General features: G+C 35.9%; 1 protein-coding gene across 1 annotated transcript in view; it reads left to right on the top strand.

The window, feature by feature from the left end:
- Positions 1-14,732, top strand: part of LOC108682117 — a gene marked incomplete at its 5' end in the record, with an annotated part of 29,509 nt that extends 14,777 nt beyond the window's left edge. Inside the window, 13 exon segments of the mRNA XM_047883569.1 lie at positions 817-1,074; positions 2,897-3,012; positions 4,751-4,758; positions 5,146-5,336; positions 6,392-6,493; positions 7,045-7,436; positions 8,525-8,575; positions 8,577-8,706; positions 9,421-9,521; positions 10,345-10,352; positions 10,423-10,500; positions 11,448-11,527; positions 13,593-14,732. Coding sequence (XP_047739525.1) covers positions 817-1,074; positions 2,897-3,012; positions 4,751-4,758; positions 5,146-5,336; positions 6,392-6,493; positions 7,045-7,436; positions 8,525-8,575; positions 8,577-8,706; positions 9,421-9,521; positions 10,345-10,352; positions 10,423-10,500; positions 11,448-11,527; positions 13,593-13,672 — 1,595 coding nt within the window.
- Positions 14,733-15,924: the final 1,192 nt, after the last annotated feature.

Raw genomic sequence — 15,924 nt, 5'->3', positions numbered from 1 at the left:
AATTAACCGCTTGCTATAACTCGAGGGAAGATGTGGTTATTTAATAGATTACTTTTTTATGGTTATGTTAGATCGTTTTTCATGTAACATTTTAAGCTAAATCACATTAACCAACCATTAACTAACTTCTTGTAATACCTACACTGTAATCTTGTAATCTCAGGGCTCGTTTAAAGATTTCTTTACTTTTGTACCAAATTAACAGCATTGCTTAACTGTGTGAAATAATTTGAAATATTAAGGTAGAAACGTAGTACTGCTTTGAGTTTCGTTTTGCAACTATATACCCCGTATTACATACCTTGTCATTCATTATTTATGAAAATTGCCGGCGTTTAACATACATTTTCTTGAAGACAAACTTATAATTTTGTCCCGTGGTGTAACATACAACTGATATTTTTGTTTCTGCACTCAATTACGAGTAAATTTGGTAAAAAATTTTATGTCAATATTTTATACGATAAAGTAGTGGTTTTTGCTCCTATTTACGTAATTTTATAACTTAATTAACATGATGTCTCAATACTTATGTTCTCAAATACCTTGCATGTTCCAGACTTTGTGTCACGTTGCTTAAGCAAAACTTAACTTCTTTTACATGAAGGCTTTTACACGAAGGCTATTACATGAAGGCTTTTACATGAAGGCTATTACATGAAGGCTTCTAAATGAAGGCATTTACATGAAGGCTTCTAAATGAAGGCATTTACATGAAGGCTTTTACATATGAAGGATATAACATGAAGGTGAAATACGATTTAGGCTTTTACATGAAGGTTTTTACATGAATGTGAAGTACGATATCTCCTACAGGAGGCGAACAGGTTGTGATCTACCGCCGCACTCTCACCAACATCCCTGGTGGCGCCCCCGGTGCTCCTGCAGGCTCTACGATCGTTAGACCTGCGGGGGCGGTAGCCCATCATGTCAGCCCCGTGGGCTACCCGCGACCCGCGGGCCCACATTCCCCTCACAGCGGGGCCGGGGTGCCGGTCTCCCCCAACATCGTGGCTGGGGGGTCCCAACACTACCCTCGCCCCCACCTCTTCGGTCATGACACCAACATCATGTGTGAGTGATGTTTATATGCTAACTTATTATTCTAACTCTTGAATTGTTCAGTGCCGTGAAATTTTATCTTGCCGTGAAATTTTATCTTGCCGTGAAGTTTTATAGGTATTGCCGTGAAATTTTATCTTGCCGTGAAATTTTATCTTGCCGTGAAATTTTATCTTGCTGTAAAATTTTATCTTGCCGTGAAGTTTTATAGGTATTGCCGTGAAATTTTATCTTGCCGTGAAATTTTATCTTGCAGTGAAATTTTATCTTGCCGTGAAATTTTATCTTGCAGTGAAATTTTATCTTGCCGTGAAATCTTTTAAATAAAACAAGTTTCAACTTCATAACGTTCTTAGTTTTTTATTTATTAACAAATTAAAAGAGTTACTTAATTCTGAAACACCCTGTATAACGTAGTATGAATTTCTATGTCTACGCAAGGAAGCTGAAGCCTACGCTGCATTATCTTTACTTGAACTAAGAAATCACGCAACTATTTTAACACCATACACTATTTAATAATAATAACTTCTTAAATACGTCAAGTCAATGAATTCTTTCATACAAATTTCATTGGCTCTGGCATCTGTTCAAGATTTTCTCACTTATGGCTTAGCGGCAAATCGAATAATCGTGATGTAATTATGAACGAAATACCATATAGTCAAATGGGGTAAGACAGGATCGCAGCCTTCATGGGGTAAGAAAGGACCAGCCCATATCATGCATTCTAATTGCACTGAATTTAATTCGATAGAAGAATATGTTAGAGCAATCATTGCATGTCACTTCAGTGTTAGTGGCAACCCTCTTCTGCAAATAATGAATTTCTGGCTGATTTTTAAAGAAAACTTATGTAAAGAAGGGTCACAAAATAGTTAACCCTGTTTGGGAAATAAGCTCTGTCTAATGACAAAAAATTTTTTGGCCAAACACAGCAATGCATCACACACATGCCACAGCAATGCATCACACACACGCCACAGCAATGCATCACACACATGCCACAGCAATGCATCACACACATACCACAGCAATGCGTCGAAGCTTAATATATTGTACAATGATATTTGCACGAGTTCTGTGTAACTCGTTTATACTTCTTGTATTAATCGTTAGCTAGATTTTTTCGCAAAGTCTTTGGTCTTAGTCATTACAGGGTCATCAATATTTAGCGTTACAACTTTGAGTGGTTAGAACTATGAAATGAAACACAATTGTGAATGTTTGAAAAAGTATTTATGTAGGCAGAGGTTCAGAGATACAATTCCCACAATTTCATTCAACATGTCAGTCCGCTTAGTGTGGTTAATTTAAATCATTTGAATGCAGTACGCCACAAGCAATGTATACAGTTCACTTCTGAGTCCGCTCGCAAACATCAAATAAATATTTATCTGACTGTTAATATTTCAGCAAGCATTTATTAGACATTGTGCAGTTCACTCCTGAGGTCGGATCGGATAACAAATATCAAATAAACAAATATTCTATATCACTGTTAATATTTCCGCAAGCTATTTATTAGATATTGTGCATGCTAGTGCCTTGCTAGCTATTTATTATATTAATATAGGTATATATAAATCTCGTTTTGATTTATTTTATAAAAATCGCTACAGCTCATAAGCTGGCCTCATCAATATAATAAATCACTTATCTATTAATTAGACATTCTTAATGAATTATTTAATGGTAATGTTAATTAATGTTAATCCTAATTATACATTGTTGTTTGTTAGACATCACGGCTGGCCTCTCATTAGCTGGCCTCATCAATATAATAAATCACTTGTCTATTAATTAGACGTTAATTATTAATTGTTTATATCAGTGCCTCGGGAGCTGTGTCTGGTAGGATGCGTGTTCTACATCGCCGACTATCACGCCGAGCTCCTGCCTCACGTCATCGACACCTGGAGGAGAGTTATTCAGCAGCACGGAGGGGAGGTATTCTTTTTATTCTATAAATTACATTTATGAATATATCTTATTGTAGAAACAGGCTATTTCCACTGAGTTCTTATTTATTTATGAGCAAATCTTATCGTGGAAACAGGCTATTTCCGTTGGGTTCTTATTTTGCAACGATTTTTCCTCAAGAAGTTCTCATCAAATATTATTTTATTTATACTCCCACTTAAATTAAAGCGACCGCATTTCTGGAAGACGTTTTCTTATCAAATACGCATACGAAGTTAACGTAATTAATTCATTGAATTAATTCTGCTTCAAATAAAATTTTTCCTCTTTAAATACCATTTTTCCACTTTAAATCCCTTTTTCCGCTTTAAATCCCTTTTTCCACTTTAAATCCCTTTTTTTCGCTTTAAATCCCTTTTTCCGCTTTAAATCCCTTTTTCCGCTTTAAATCCCTTTTTCCGCTTTAAATCCCTTTTTCCACTTTAAATCCCTTTTTTCCACTTTAAATCCCTTTTCCCACTTTAAATCCCTTTTTCCGCTTTAAATCCCATTTTATTCCGCTTTAAATACCATTCGACCTCTATTTTTCCTGTCTCTTATACACATCTAGATGTGTATAAGAGACAGCATGAAGGCTATTACATGAAGGCTTNTGATTGATATAAGTAGTAGTCATCTGGTTGATATATTTATTAGTCTTGATTGATGTATAGGCGTCTGACAGTTATATTGATATAGGTAGTCTTGACTGATGTATAGTCGTATCATTGATATATTGATATAGTCTTAATTGATATGTAGTCGTCTGACTGATATATTGTTATAGTAACAAGGTATACAGATATACGTATGTATTGATATATTTATTTCACAGTTTATCTTGATGTTCCAAGCCATTTGATGGCTCCTCCTGTCCAAAATACTTATACGTCTTATAGCCACATTTTCATCATTTCGTCGATTATTATCATGTTCTGTTGTAAGGATTGGAAGTGCAAACATTATTGAGTGACAAACTAAGTGGTGACTTTTTTCTGAGGTTTCTTATATGGTGTCTAAGTATGACGAGAAATCGAGAATCAATCGTATTTCTTTCAAAAACTCGTTTTTATTTAATTCATAATTAGAAATTGTACTGCATGCTTATCTCTGTTCGTTATAAAATTTATAACATATTGTTTTACAGGGACTCGTTTTTATTTCATTCTCAATTATAAATTGTACTGCATGCTTATCTCTGTTCGTTATTAAATTGTATTCATATTGTTTTACAGGAACGACAACAAGCCGTGCAAAAAATAATTTCTATTATAATTTGATTCAAGAATTTATCAGGATGGATTTGAATATTGAAAATTTTTATATCTGTTCATTTTGCGTCACAAGCCATTTACGAAGCCAGATGCCGAATCTTAAGTTCATGCTAAAATTCTAACTTTTCCCTTTAAGCCAACCAAATACGTGAACTACCAATCACACGGTAATCTATTTTTTACAACCACTTTGGGTTTTTTTTAGTTTACATTCCGAGTTCTATGGAAATTATGTTCAAAGATGGACATGAAGCCAGAGGACGGTTATAACTAAACCTGACTGTCTATTAATCGAAAAATATTACTGAGTAATTTTAATGTGCCAGGTTTGATGGTGGCGCCAGTATGAAGGTGGCCAAGGTATCAGTGGACTAATTTTAGTTATAGTAAATTCTTTGTGCAAGGTTCGATTTAATTTATTAATTTAATTGTGAGTTATTCTAATGTGCCAGGTTCGAGGGTAGCACCAGTGCAAATGTTACCGAGATATTAATGGATTAATTTAAATGTTAGTAAATCCAGTGTGCAAGGTTCTAAATAATCCATTAATTTAATTATGAGTTATTAGTCTGGTGAGTTAGTATTAATTGTGAGTTGCGTCAGGTTCGAGGGCAGCGGCAGTGCGAAGGTGGCCGGAGCATTAATGGATCAATTTAAATGTTAGTAAATTCTTTGTGCAAGGTTCGTATTAATTCATTAATTTAATTGTTATTTATTCTAATTTGCCAGGTTTGAAGGTAGCGCAGTGCGAGGGTTACAAAGTTATTAATGGATTAATTTAAATGTTTGTAAATCCAGTGTGCAAGGTTCGTAATAATTCATGCAGTTAATTATTCTAATTTTCCAGGTTCGAGGGTAGCGCCAGTGCGAAGGTGGCCAAAGCTCGTGAGTGGCGCAAGCCGATCGTGAATGGCATATGGCTGAGCGAGGTGCTGCTCGGCCAGAACGTGCCGCCTCTCGTATGCCACGGCACCAAGTATCAACATCAGCTCGATGATCCCCTCAGAATTGATCCCAGTCTGGCACTGCACCTCTTCAGTATGTATTAAGCTCTATCTAAGCTATCAAAGTTACTTTTCAATCCGTTTTTAACAGATTCATTTTTTCGTTGGTCAATAGCGGCTATTTTGAGGCAGATAGTGAGAATGGTGGAATACGTGAGCCCCGAAATTTTAACCCTCAGAATTGATCCCAGTCTGGCACTGCATCTCTTCAGTATGTAAAATTCCTGGAATGCAGGAATGAAAATTTTAATGCATTCTTGAAATGCACGAATTCCTTGAATGCAGAAATTCCCGGAATGCATGATTACAAAATACTACCATGCATTCTGCAGCCTGACGTGAGCCGCGAAATTTTAGCCCTCAGAATTGATCCCAGTCTGGCATTGCATCTCTTCAGTATGTATTGACTTCTCTGCGTTAGCTCGGAGCTTCTTGATCCCTTTTACAGATTCATTTTTTACATTCTCGATCCTCTTTACAGATTCCCTTTACAGCTTCATTATGTTCTCTGCCAGAGCTCGCAGCTATCAAAGTTATAGTACTTTTCAATCCCCTTTTACGGATTCATTTCATCATTCGTCGATAGCGGCTGTTTTGAGGCAGATAGTGAGAATAGTGGAATACGTGAACCGCGGAATTTTAAATAAGCCCATCATACATAGTTTGCGTGAAACTCTATTAAATCGAACAATTCAGCCATCCTTCAAATGGGCGATTCTGACACCCGAGATGTGAAATCCATTCCAACCTCGGAGCTCATTTTTACCGGAATTCTCTATATTCGTTTTTATGCGGTATCTTCGCCTTATTAATTACATTAATTTCAATCGCTTCCTAAGCATTTTGTATTAAGAATCTCTACCTAATCATTTTCACCGTGAACATTTATGTGTTTAAGAATATAGTCTCTAATTACCCAAGCATCGTACAAATAAGAAATTCAAAAATTTAGTATCTTTACTGAATACAGACTTGCAATTTATCTGCTGAAGTTTAATTTCTAAAATGTTTTATTACCTCTTGAGTGAATTCCTCAATCAGTGTTGATCATTATTGTTGTTTTTGTACAGTTTTCTCGTCTTATTTCAGATGCATGGAAGTTCCCTATCAGCGTCTCTAAAGAATCCGTCGAGAAAGCCAAAGCGGTGCGAGAGAACGCGCTCAGGAAGAGGAAAACCGAAGTCATTGAAGGTGCTTTTTCATCAGTTCGTTGATTTTCTTTGTTACTTTAGCTTACAGAAATGTTATCGGATGGTTTAGTTGAATCTTGTTAGAGTTATTTGTAATTTGAAATAGGTATATGTCAGCACACGTGTCACTTTATTGATTCTCTTTGTTACCTTAGCTTACAGAAAAGTTATCTGATGGTTTACTTAAATATTGTTTGAAAAGGAAGACCGAAGTCATTGAAGGTGCTTTCTCATCGCTTTATTGATTTTCTTTGTTACCTTAGCGTACAGAAAAGTTATCGGATGGTTCAGTTAAATCTTGTTAGAGTTATTTGTAATTTGAGATAGGTATATGTCAGCACATGTGTTAAATGCTCTTCATTATGGTTTTTAAATATGCAAATTTATCCTAATTTACTACAAGAATTGAGATAGGTATATGTCAGCACACGTGTTAAATGTCTTCATTATTGTTTTCCTAATGTTATCCAAGTGTTATCCTAATTTACTGAAAAAAATTGAAAAGATAAGTAGAAAAAACCTGTATTTTCTAACTTTCTTGATTTTGATCAGGAGAGTTGGACAACAAACGTCCTCGTATAGACGTTTGTCTAAGCCAGCCCATCCCAGAGCTGTCAACTGTCCTGCCATCTCCATCTCCACCCGTCGACGGCAACTTGCCACCTGAATCCTCTAACATCAAAACCGAAATTCAACAAGGGGACATCAAGACGGAGAAGGATGATATTCCGTCATCAGATGGAACAGATACTACAACAGCTGCTACTTATGACTCAAGTAACAACAACTTGACAACGGCAGACAGTAATTCAACCGACGGTAACACTGTCCCAACCGCCGAACCTGTAACCGCAGCCGCTGCTACTCCAACCCCTGCAGTTACGAAGAAAAAAACTCCCGTTATTTTCTTCTCGAGCGTCAGGAATAAACCTGAAATGGAGAGAGTAAGTTCTAGTATCTTCTCGACTAATAAAGATGGTATATATAACATTTGTTGGGGAAGAGGGGGTTGAGGAATGACGGGAGGTTGAGAAGTGAGAGGTTGAGGAGTGAGAGGTTGAGGAGTGAGAGGTTGAGAAGTGAGAGGTTGATGGAGAGGAGTGATGCTTCATCATACTCATTTTCTCGTATATTTTCTCGTGTCACAATTTTCTTGTTCCTCATAAATTGTTTACGAATAATTACTAGATTTTGGTAATGCTGTTTGTGATAAAAAATTAAATTGGCTCATATAATTTAGAATCATGAACTGAAATAATCATTTATAAATCAAGCATTTATTATTTCATGATTATTAATCAATCATTTATAATCATGAAATTCATAATTCTAGCATTTGGCTAAGATTCGTGCAAGAATTCTTATATTTTTTCCAGTAGGGACTTTTCCTAGTGAGTCATTAGAGCAAACACTCTTGTTTTAATTAATATTTCTCTTGTTCGAAGAGGCTCCCACAACAATTTCCCTTAATGAATAATTTTTTTATGATTACAAGTTTTTGAAATTCACAACGATTGTGCAATTCTAGAATAGTACTACCCAGCAAATTTAAAATCGGTATTTATTGTGAACATATATGTACACTGAATGGGAAAAAATTAACTTACTTTAATCGATCTTTGGCTGAAAAGTGCATGGTGCATGTATTCCGAAATTGTATTCTCTGTGTAAATGGCCTGTGTATATTAGGCTAGTAAAATTTATTTCACAGCTGGGAATGATGTTTAAAAGCAATATCTTCAGTACGTTCACGTACGTTCCATAAAAACTCGATTGCTATTATTATTTATTATTATTATTATTATTAGCGCATTTTCTCATTTATGGAAAAAATACACTATTGTGCTCGCCATGTCCGTCCGTCTGTCCGTCCATGTCCGCCTGTCTTCATGTTTTCGTCGACGAGAAAATGCGCTCTCTGTCGCTCACTGCAGTGAGTACTGAGTTATATTTTTGTTATTATTATATTATATCATGATTATTATTATTATTGATATTATTATTACTATTATTATTATTAATACCCGTACAGAAAGTGATAGAGCTCGGAGGCCGCGTGACGGGCAGCGCCCAGGAGGCAACCCCACCTCGTGATGGGGGGCGACGGGCGCGTGGCCCCCCGCACCGTCAACTTCATGTGCGCCGTGTCCTGCTGCTCACACGTCGTGTCCTTAGCGTGGCTACTGCACTCACATCACTTCAACACCTTCCTGCGTGAGTGTCATGCAGCCTTAGTGTCAACACCTCTTCCTGCGTGAGTGTCATGCAGCCTTAGTGTCAACACCTCTTCCTGCGTGAGTGTCATGCCGCCTTAGTGTCAACACCTTCCTGCGTCAGCAGGTGGACAAAGAAATGAGAAAAAATTCAAATTTCTTGAGCTTGCCGTAGACTAAGAAAATAGATGAGAACAAATTTTTAGGTCAGTCATAGAAATTTTATTCAATTCTGTTGATTGTGTGCAAGAAATAATATTATTTATCGAATTGAAAAAAAAAAACAGGATTATTTGCATTCAACCACGTTAGAACCCTGTTTAATCCGGCCATGTGAAATGCACTTAAAATCATTGGATTCTAGAAATGAAGCATTCTGTGCATTTTTAAAGCATTCAGTGCGTTATAAAGCATTGAGTGCGTTTTTTCAATTGGATAGAACGGGTCTTCATTGCCTCGGTTCACATCATAGTAATGATAAATACAATTTGAACCAATTTATTTTAACTAAAGATAAGTACAATTTGAATTAGCGACAAGTTCTTTCCTCAATAATCTTTGCTTGCTAAGAATATGCTTGGTTCAACATTAGAACCGAGATTGTGCATCGTTGCTTCTTGAAAAAATCGACATCTCAACCGGTTTGTTCCTCAGAATTTGTTCTATAAATTTGATTTTTTACATTGCCGGCTGTAACAGTATAATTTATTTGCAGGAGAAGACAAGTACGTTCTGCAGATGCCCGAGTTTGAGCAACTCTTCGATTTCAGCCTCGAGAAAACTCTTGCCAAGCCTAACAGGAGACAACTGCTGAGTGTACGTATATCAATCCTATATGCACGTCATTTATAATATATTAATTTAACATTAGCAACAGAAGACAGCTGCTGAGTGTAAGTATATCAATCCTATATGTGCGTCATTTAAAATATATTCATTTAACATTAGCAGCAGAAGACGGCTGCTGGATGTACGTATATTAATCCTATATGCACGTCATTAGAAATATACCTATTCATTTAACATTAGCAACAGAAGACAGCTGCTGAGTGTACGTAGTATATCAATCCTATATGTGCGTCATTTAAAATATATTCATTTAATATTAACAACAGAAGACAGCTGCTGGGTGTACGTATATTAATCCTATTATCCTATATGCACGTCCTTAGAAATATATTCATTTAACATTAGCAACAGAAGACAGCTGCTGAGTGTACGTAGTATATCAATCCTATATGTGCGTCATTTAAAATATATTCATTTAATATTAACAACAGAAGACAGCTGCTGGGTGTACGTATATTAATCCTATTATCCTATATGCACGTCCTTAGAAATATATTCATTTAACATTAGCAACATAAGACAGCTGCTGAGTGTACGTAGTACATCTATCCTATTTGTACGTCATTTAAAATATATTTAGCATTAAATGTGTTCTTACAGTAAAAACTAATTGGATAGTAATACCTAGTTCAAGTTCTCAAGTCTGATTGGTTGGGTCATCACAAACGTAAAAGTTTCTTTACAACCATACCGTACTTCTTGTCAATAATATTATTGATGACAGTGTCAGCACCATTACGATAGTGTTATCAGTAATACAATAGTGTTACCACCATTATTGTGCGGGCAGAGTCGCGTGTTATGATAATGTTATCAATAATATAATAGTGTCGTCACCATGTTAACATCATTATAACTGTGTGAGCAGAGTCGCGTGTTATGATAGTGTTACTAATAACATAATAGTGACATCACAATCTGTCTCNGTTATACGCCAGCTGTACCGGTGAGTGCTGTGCTGTGCTGTGCTGTGTGGTGTGGTGTGCTGTACTGTACTGTGCTGTGCTGTACTGCACTATACTGCACTATACTGCACTATACTGCACTGTTCTATACTGCACTGCACTGCATTGAACTGCAGTCAGTGCAGTGCACTACCCTGCACTGCCTCACTCGACTGCACTACCTCATTAATTTCTGGACTTGCATGAATGTTTGTGAAACTGATTGGTTTTTTCAAGCAAATCATTTTATTGGAAATTATTATTTTATTGAGAAAACAATGAAAACTTTTTATAACTCTCAATTTGATCACGATAAAGTTTGTATTTTTTTAAATTGGCTAAATGTTCCAAGTATTTATGAAGTGGTTCGCATTAGCTATTCCTATTGTCCATGACTAATGTCCTCAAACGAGGGCTACGGTAGTTGCCAAGTGTGCTTGTACACGAGGACAGTAGTGGCGGCCAGTAAAATATTAAAGAACGAACTGGCACTATTTACCGCGCTAGTGGCATGTTTTGTAGGTGCTACTGGCCACAGAAAGCACACAGTAACCCTTTTTCACGAGGCCAGTAGCATGATAATTAGCCAGAGTTTACATTTGAAAGCTGACGTTTAAAAATTTTTTGAAATTTCGGAAGCTGACCAGTGACCAGTGTTACTAATATGACTAATTGTCATTAGCTGACCAGTGTCAGCTAATTTCGGAAGCAGTGTAAGCTGACAAGTGACTGAAAGTTTGCAAAGTTTTAAGAAGTTTTGTTAATTTTGTTGTTTGTTATAATTCAGTATCACAGTTTAAAATTCCTGCGCCGCACTAAAAGATTAGTTTAGAAGATTTAGAAATTAGTTCATAAAGATAAGTTAAAAAAATTATTTCATAAAGTGAAGTGCAGACTGCAGTATTTTAATTTTTTCCACTAATTTTATGACCGCTCTTAACTACTCAAGGGAGAAGAGCAACAAATACTTCGTGATCGCCATCGAGAGGGACGAACATCTTGTGAAGGATCTGCTCGCTGAAAAAATTCGTAAGTATTTGCCAGGAAAAATTCAATTGATGGAAGTGGGGTGCCAATTTAACCCCTGACCTAAAAATTCGTAAGTATTTGCCAGGAAAAATTCTAGGAATGGGAGGGGGCTGTTAACCTACCCTTAACTAGTAACCCCTAACCTAAAAATTCTTAAGTATTTCCGAAAAAAAATCCCTCGTAAGTAAGCATTAAAGTGAAATGTTTTGCTATCGAATTGAAAATTTTAATGCTTTTTAATGGAAAATGACTCAAATTAATTTAGAATCTTTTCAAGCTTAATGAAAACTGTGAGATATTCACACAATCGACAGGTAGTTAATTAAAGAAATAATCAAGGAAGCTTTTATTTTTAATTTATCAAACAAAATCTTGAGTTTGAGTTCGAATGATATAGCTTCATAGTAATGGCGAAAATATTTAGTCGATAAGAGCCGAATCCAAAAGTTCAGACTGCGGTATAAGAGAAGTTGAAGGTTGATGGTTGACAGAACACGTGACGAATGCGTGACGTAGATATCACGTAAGGCCGGCCAGTTTCAGGATCGGGTTAATGTTTACTGTAGAAGAAATACATTATAATTGTAAATCTTGCAAAATTACGAGGTAGCAAATTATAGCCAAAATAAATCATAAAAATGTCAATTTATTTGCACAGAAAAACCACAACAAACCTGAGGTTTAAATGTCCAGTGTGGTGATCACTTTTTGAAGGTAGAATAATGCAGGAAAATAGCGGAAATCAGTGTAAGGGGTGGGAAGTTGGACGTGAAAAAATAGCAAGAACAGTCGAAGGTTTTGATGCTTTAGAAATTAGAGAGATAGACTTGAGACTAAGGTTTGAATAATGATCTTCGCATGTCACGTAAAGTAGATAACGCACTTCTAGAGCAAAGAACATCAAATAAAGGAATCTATTTGATTTTAAAGAATTAACATTTTAATTTAAAACATGAAATTCGAATTTAATTAAATTTGATTGTATCCTTAAACTAGGTCCAACTTCCCAACAGATTTGATAAGTGAATTTAATAGAGCAAAAATAAATAAACAAAACGAAATTCACACGACATTCATACAAACCAAGGGATAGAGAAACAGGGATGGTAGAAATACTTGAACTTCGGTTGAAGTACCGTAACTTGTTCACCGGTTCAAAAACGGCGGTTAAGGCTTTGAGCTATGAATAATGAATTTAAACAGACTTTGAACACTGCTTGAAGGCGGTATAACTTTGGACTGACACTGTCGGCAAATATCATTTGATGCAATTGATAACTAATGATGATGAAGACTCCCTAAGATCCGCGGCAGAACCCCTGATCTCGATGAATACTTCTTCTTCAGATGAAGTTAGAGAAACTGAATTCTAAGCAATTCCAAGCCAACAATAGATCCCGTAAATAAACCCTAGCCTATACACAAATTGACGGTGGGAAATGAGGAATTTCTCACAAAACTTAACTAGCATCAATCTCGTCTTGTAAAGGGACCTTCCATCATTAAAATGTATTCGCATACAAATATTATTCATATGCGAATTTGAGTGTTGCGGATTGGTGGGACACTAGAGATGAAGCCACCGGCGTTCTTTCAATTTCATGTGTCATCTTTCAGTTTCAAGTGTTAGATACTTGAGTAATGTGTCATCTTGAGACTTGAGAATGTGTCATCTAAACTTGAACTATGACCCAAAGAGCTCCATCAGAAGCTCCACATATGATACATCAGGAGCTCCATTCTTGTTGCAGTTGGTGTATATCAATTTACTTAAGTTATTTAGGTCAAAATATAAAGTGCTTGTATAGATATTTATATATTATATAAATATTGATATTTAAATAAATATATATATTTAAATAAATATCTATATTTACATGTAGAATTCATATTTATGGATCTTTATTTTCAGCACATTTTCTCATTTATGGAAAAAATGCACTATTGTGCTCGCCCTGTCTGTCTGTCTGTCTGTCTGTCTGTCCGTGACCTCAAGTTTTCGTCGACGAGAAAAATGCGCTCTCTGTCACTCACTGCAGTGAGTACTGAGTTATATTTTTTTCAGCTGTGCACACGGCAGAGTTTGTGCTGGGCTCCATCTTGCGGCAGGAGGTGATGACAGACATGGCGCTCTACAGCTCCTAACTCGTCTTGTAATTATATTCTTCACAACAATGAAAGACACCAAACAAAATCTGGTTTTAATGTTGAAAAATCTGACATTTGTTACAAGTGAATTTGTATTTTAAACACAAAATATTAAGGTGAATTTTCACGGTTTCCCTAAACCGTTGTACGAAGAATGTTTTGTGTAGGAATAGATGAGTGAGTGAAAGAGGTCGATTTAGTCCCTGTTGCGTAAGCCAGTTGGGATATTGACTTGATTTGATGCATGTAATTTCCTTAATCTCGCATAACTTCACTAATGAGCTCATTTATTCGGTTACAAAAATGTGAACAGAGATGAGAAGTGTTCTTGGCTTTTCTTAAATAGTAGTTTTGAATCTCTTAAAAAATAACTCGGATATTTCTAGTTGTTTTGAATCTTAAAAAACTCAAATATTTTATACAATTTGATCAGATAGAGGAGCTGAGTAGTACTCAGTATCTAGCAATCTCTATTGTTAAGTATTACTTCGTTGTTTATCTGCATTACTGCAGCTGGAAATTTCGCTGTATCCGATGTCACGTTCACTGGTTTTCAGGTTAGATCAGCTGTGCTATCGCTAACCCTCGCTTACGTCGGCAAGCCTGCGTTTGTTTGGTAGTGCATTTTGTGTTGATAACCGCATTAAAGCCACATTACTTTTGACGATAGATAATTAAACTAGGTTTATTTTGATTTGGAGAGCCCTGGTTTGACCGTTGCCAGCTGCACTGCTCTTATCAAAGAGCGGCGCTTTCCAGCTCGAGCACCGCTACAATTTTTGAGTAACTGTTTTCTGAGATTCTAATTATGATTCATTGCTCAAGAACACATTTGAAAATGTGTGGATTATTATCAATTATTTATTATGCCTAAAAATTGATCGTAAATCGTTGCAGTTTGTTGAATGATGGCTCAAGAAAGCGCTGCACTCGCGCTCATGTAATATTTGAATTGAATTGAGTGCACGACAGAAAGCTTGCTTTGTGTCCGGATACCGCCTCACTCATGTAGATAATGCTAGGCAAATTCGATGTCTCAAATAAAATTAATTGTTTACCTGACTTTTTAATAGCCTGGAAAATTGTTTCTCTAATTTAGACGTGAGAAAATATTCACCTCTAATCGAGTGTTGAAAACGTTATGAAATTAAATGTTTACCTTTAAAAAGGTAATACTTTTACCTTTTAAAATCATTTAAAAAGGTAAGGTTTACCTTTTGTAAAAGATAATATCTATCAATGGCAACTTAAATATATTTCGAGACTGATATTGATAGAAATGATTCTTCAATTTGTTATCCTTGTGAATCTTTGGCTATAAGGTTAATACTTGAGCAATTCTCACTTTTTCACGTACATCATCAGTCGTTCCTTATAATTTTGCGTCGTAATGGCCTTTTTTGCAGCGAGGGAAAATGCCGGGATTAAATTAATGGTGTTTCTTAATTTTATTTTCCTCTCAACCTTCAGGTTAAACGCCAGCTTCGCTTGCTCAGCAGTTCTCGATTTCATAATGGCCCACATTGATGTGAAGTATGAACTTACTTTTCGGAACTGTTCCGTTACTTTCTCGGAAAAATAGTTACTCTCGTAATACGAACGTGCGAGGATGCTTGCCTTTTATCAAAATAGAGTTGCTTTGGGTGTTCTTAATATTAAGAAGTTCGTTGAAGAGTTAGTTTCATTGATGGCAACAATTAACTGTATTGTAGGCTTTGTGTCTTTATTCATCTCAAGGAGTATGGTTATTTTTTCAAACTGAATTAGCATGTTTTGAAAATTTATTTAAACGATTGTAAGCAACTTTTGAAACGGTTTCTCTTTGTATTAACAAAACTTTTAGAATTCAGCTCTAACAGCCTGTTCGAGTAATTATAGTTAGAATAATTATTGTTAGATTATTTATTGATAGATTAATTTTGCTCGCTTCACATTCCATAAAATCCTTTTTACATGGCGGCTTACAGCTGGTCTGTTCTACCTTCCTTGGAAATGGCCTGAAGTTCGCTTCCGGAAGCCTTCTGATCTGCTAGTATTTTTCTCATCGGGAACAGTACGAGGCTTAAAGGAATATCAGGAATGATCGACAGTTTATTTTGATAATATTGTTGCAAGTGGAATAATTGATGCTGTAGGTCGATCTATATTACGGCTGTAATATGGGCTGAGTTTTTGGCTCCTGCTCGAAGCGAGTAAATCAAGGAACGGTTTGAGAAATGGAGTGTCGAGAATAATTTGAAATACATGTT

Source organism: Hyalella azteca, unplaced genomic scaffold (genome assembly GCF_000764305.2).
Source record: "Hyalella azteca isolate HAZT.00-mixed unplaced genomic scaffold, Hazt_2.0.2 contig13234, whole genome shotgun sequence".
Classification (NCBI taxonomy): Eukaryota; Metazoa; Arthropoda; class Malacostraca; order Amphipoda; family Hyalellidae; genus Hyalella; species Hyalella azteca.
The sequence above is the reverse complement of the archived record's forward strand: the minus strand, read 5'-3'. Positions and strand labels throughout refer to the sequence as shown.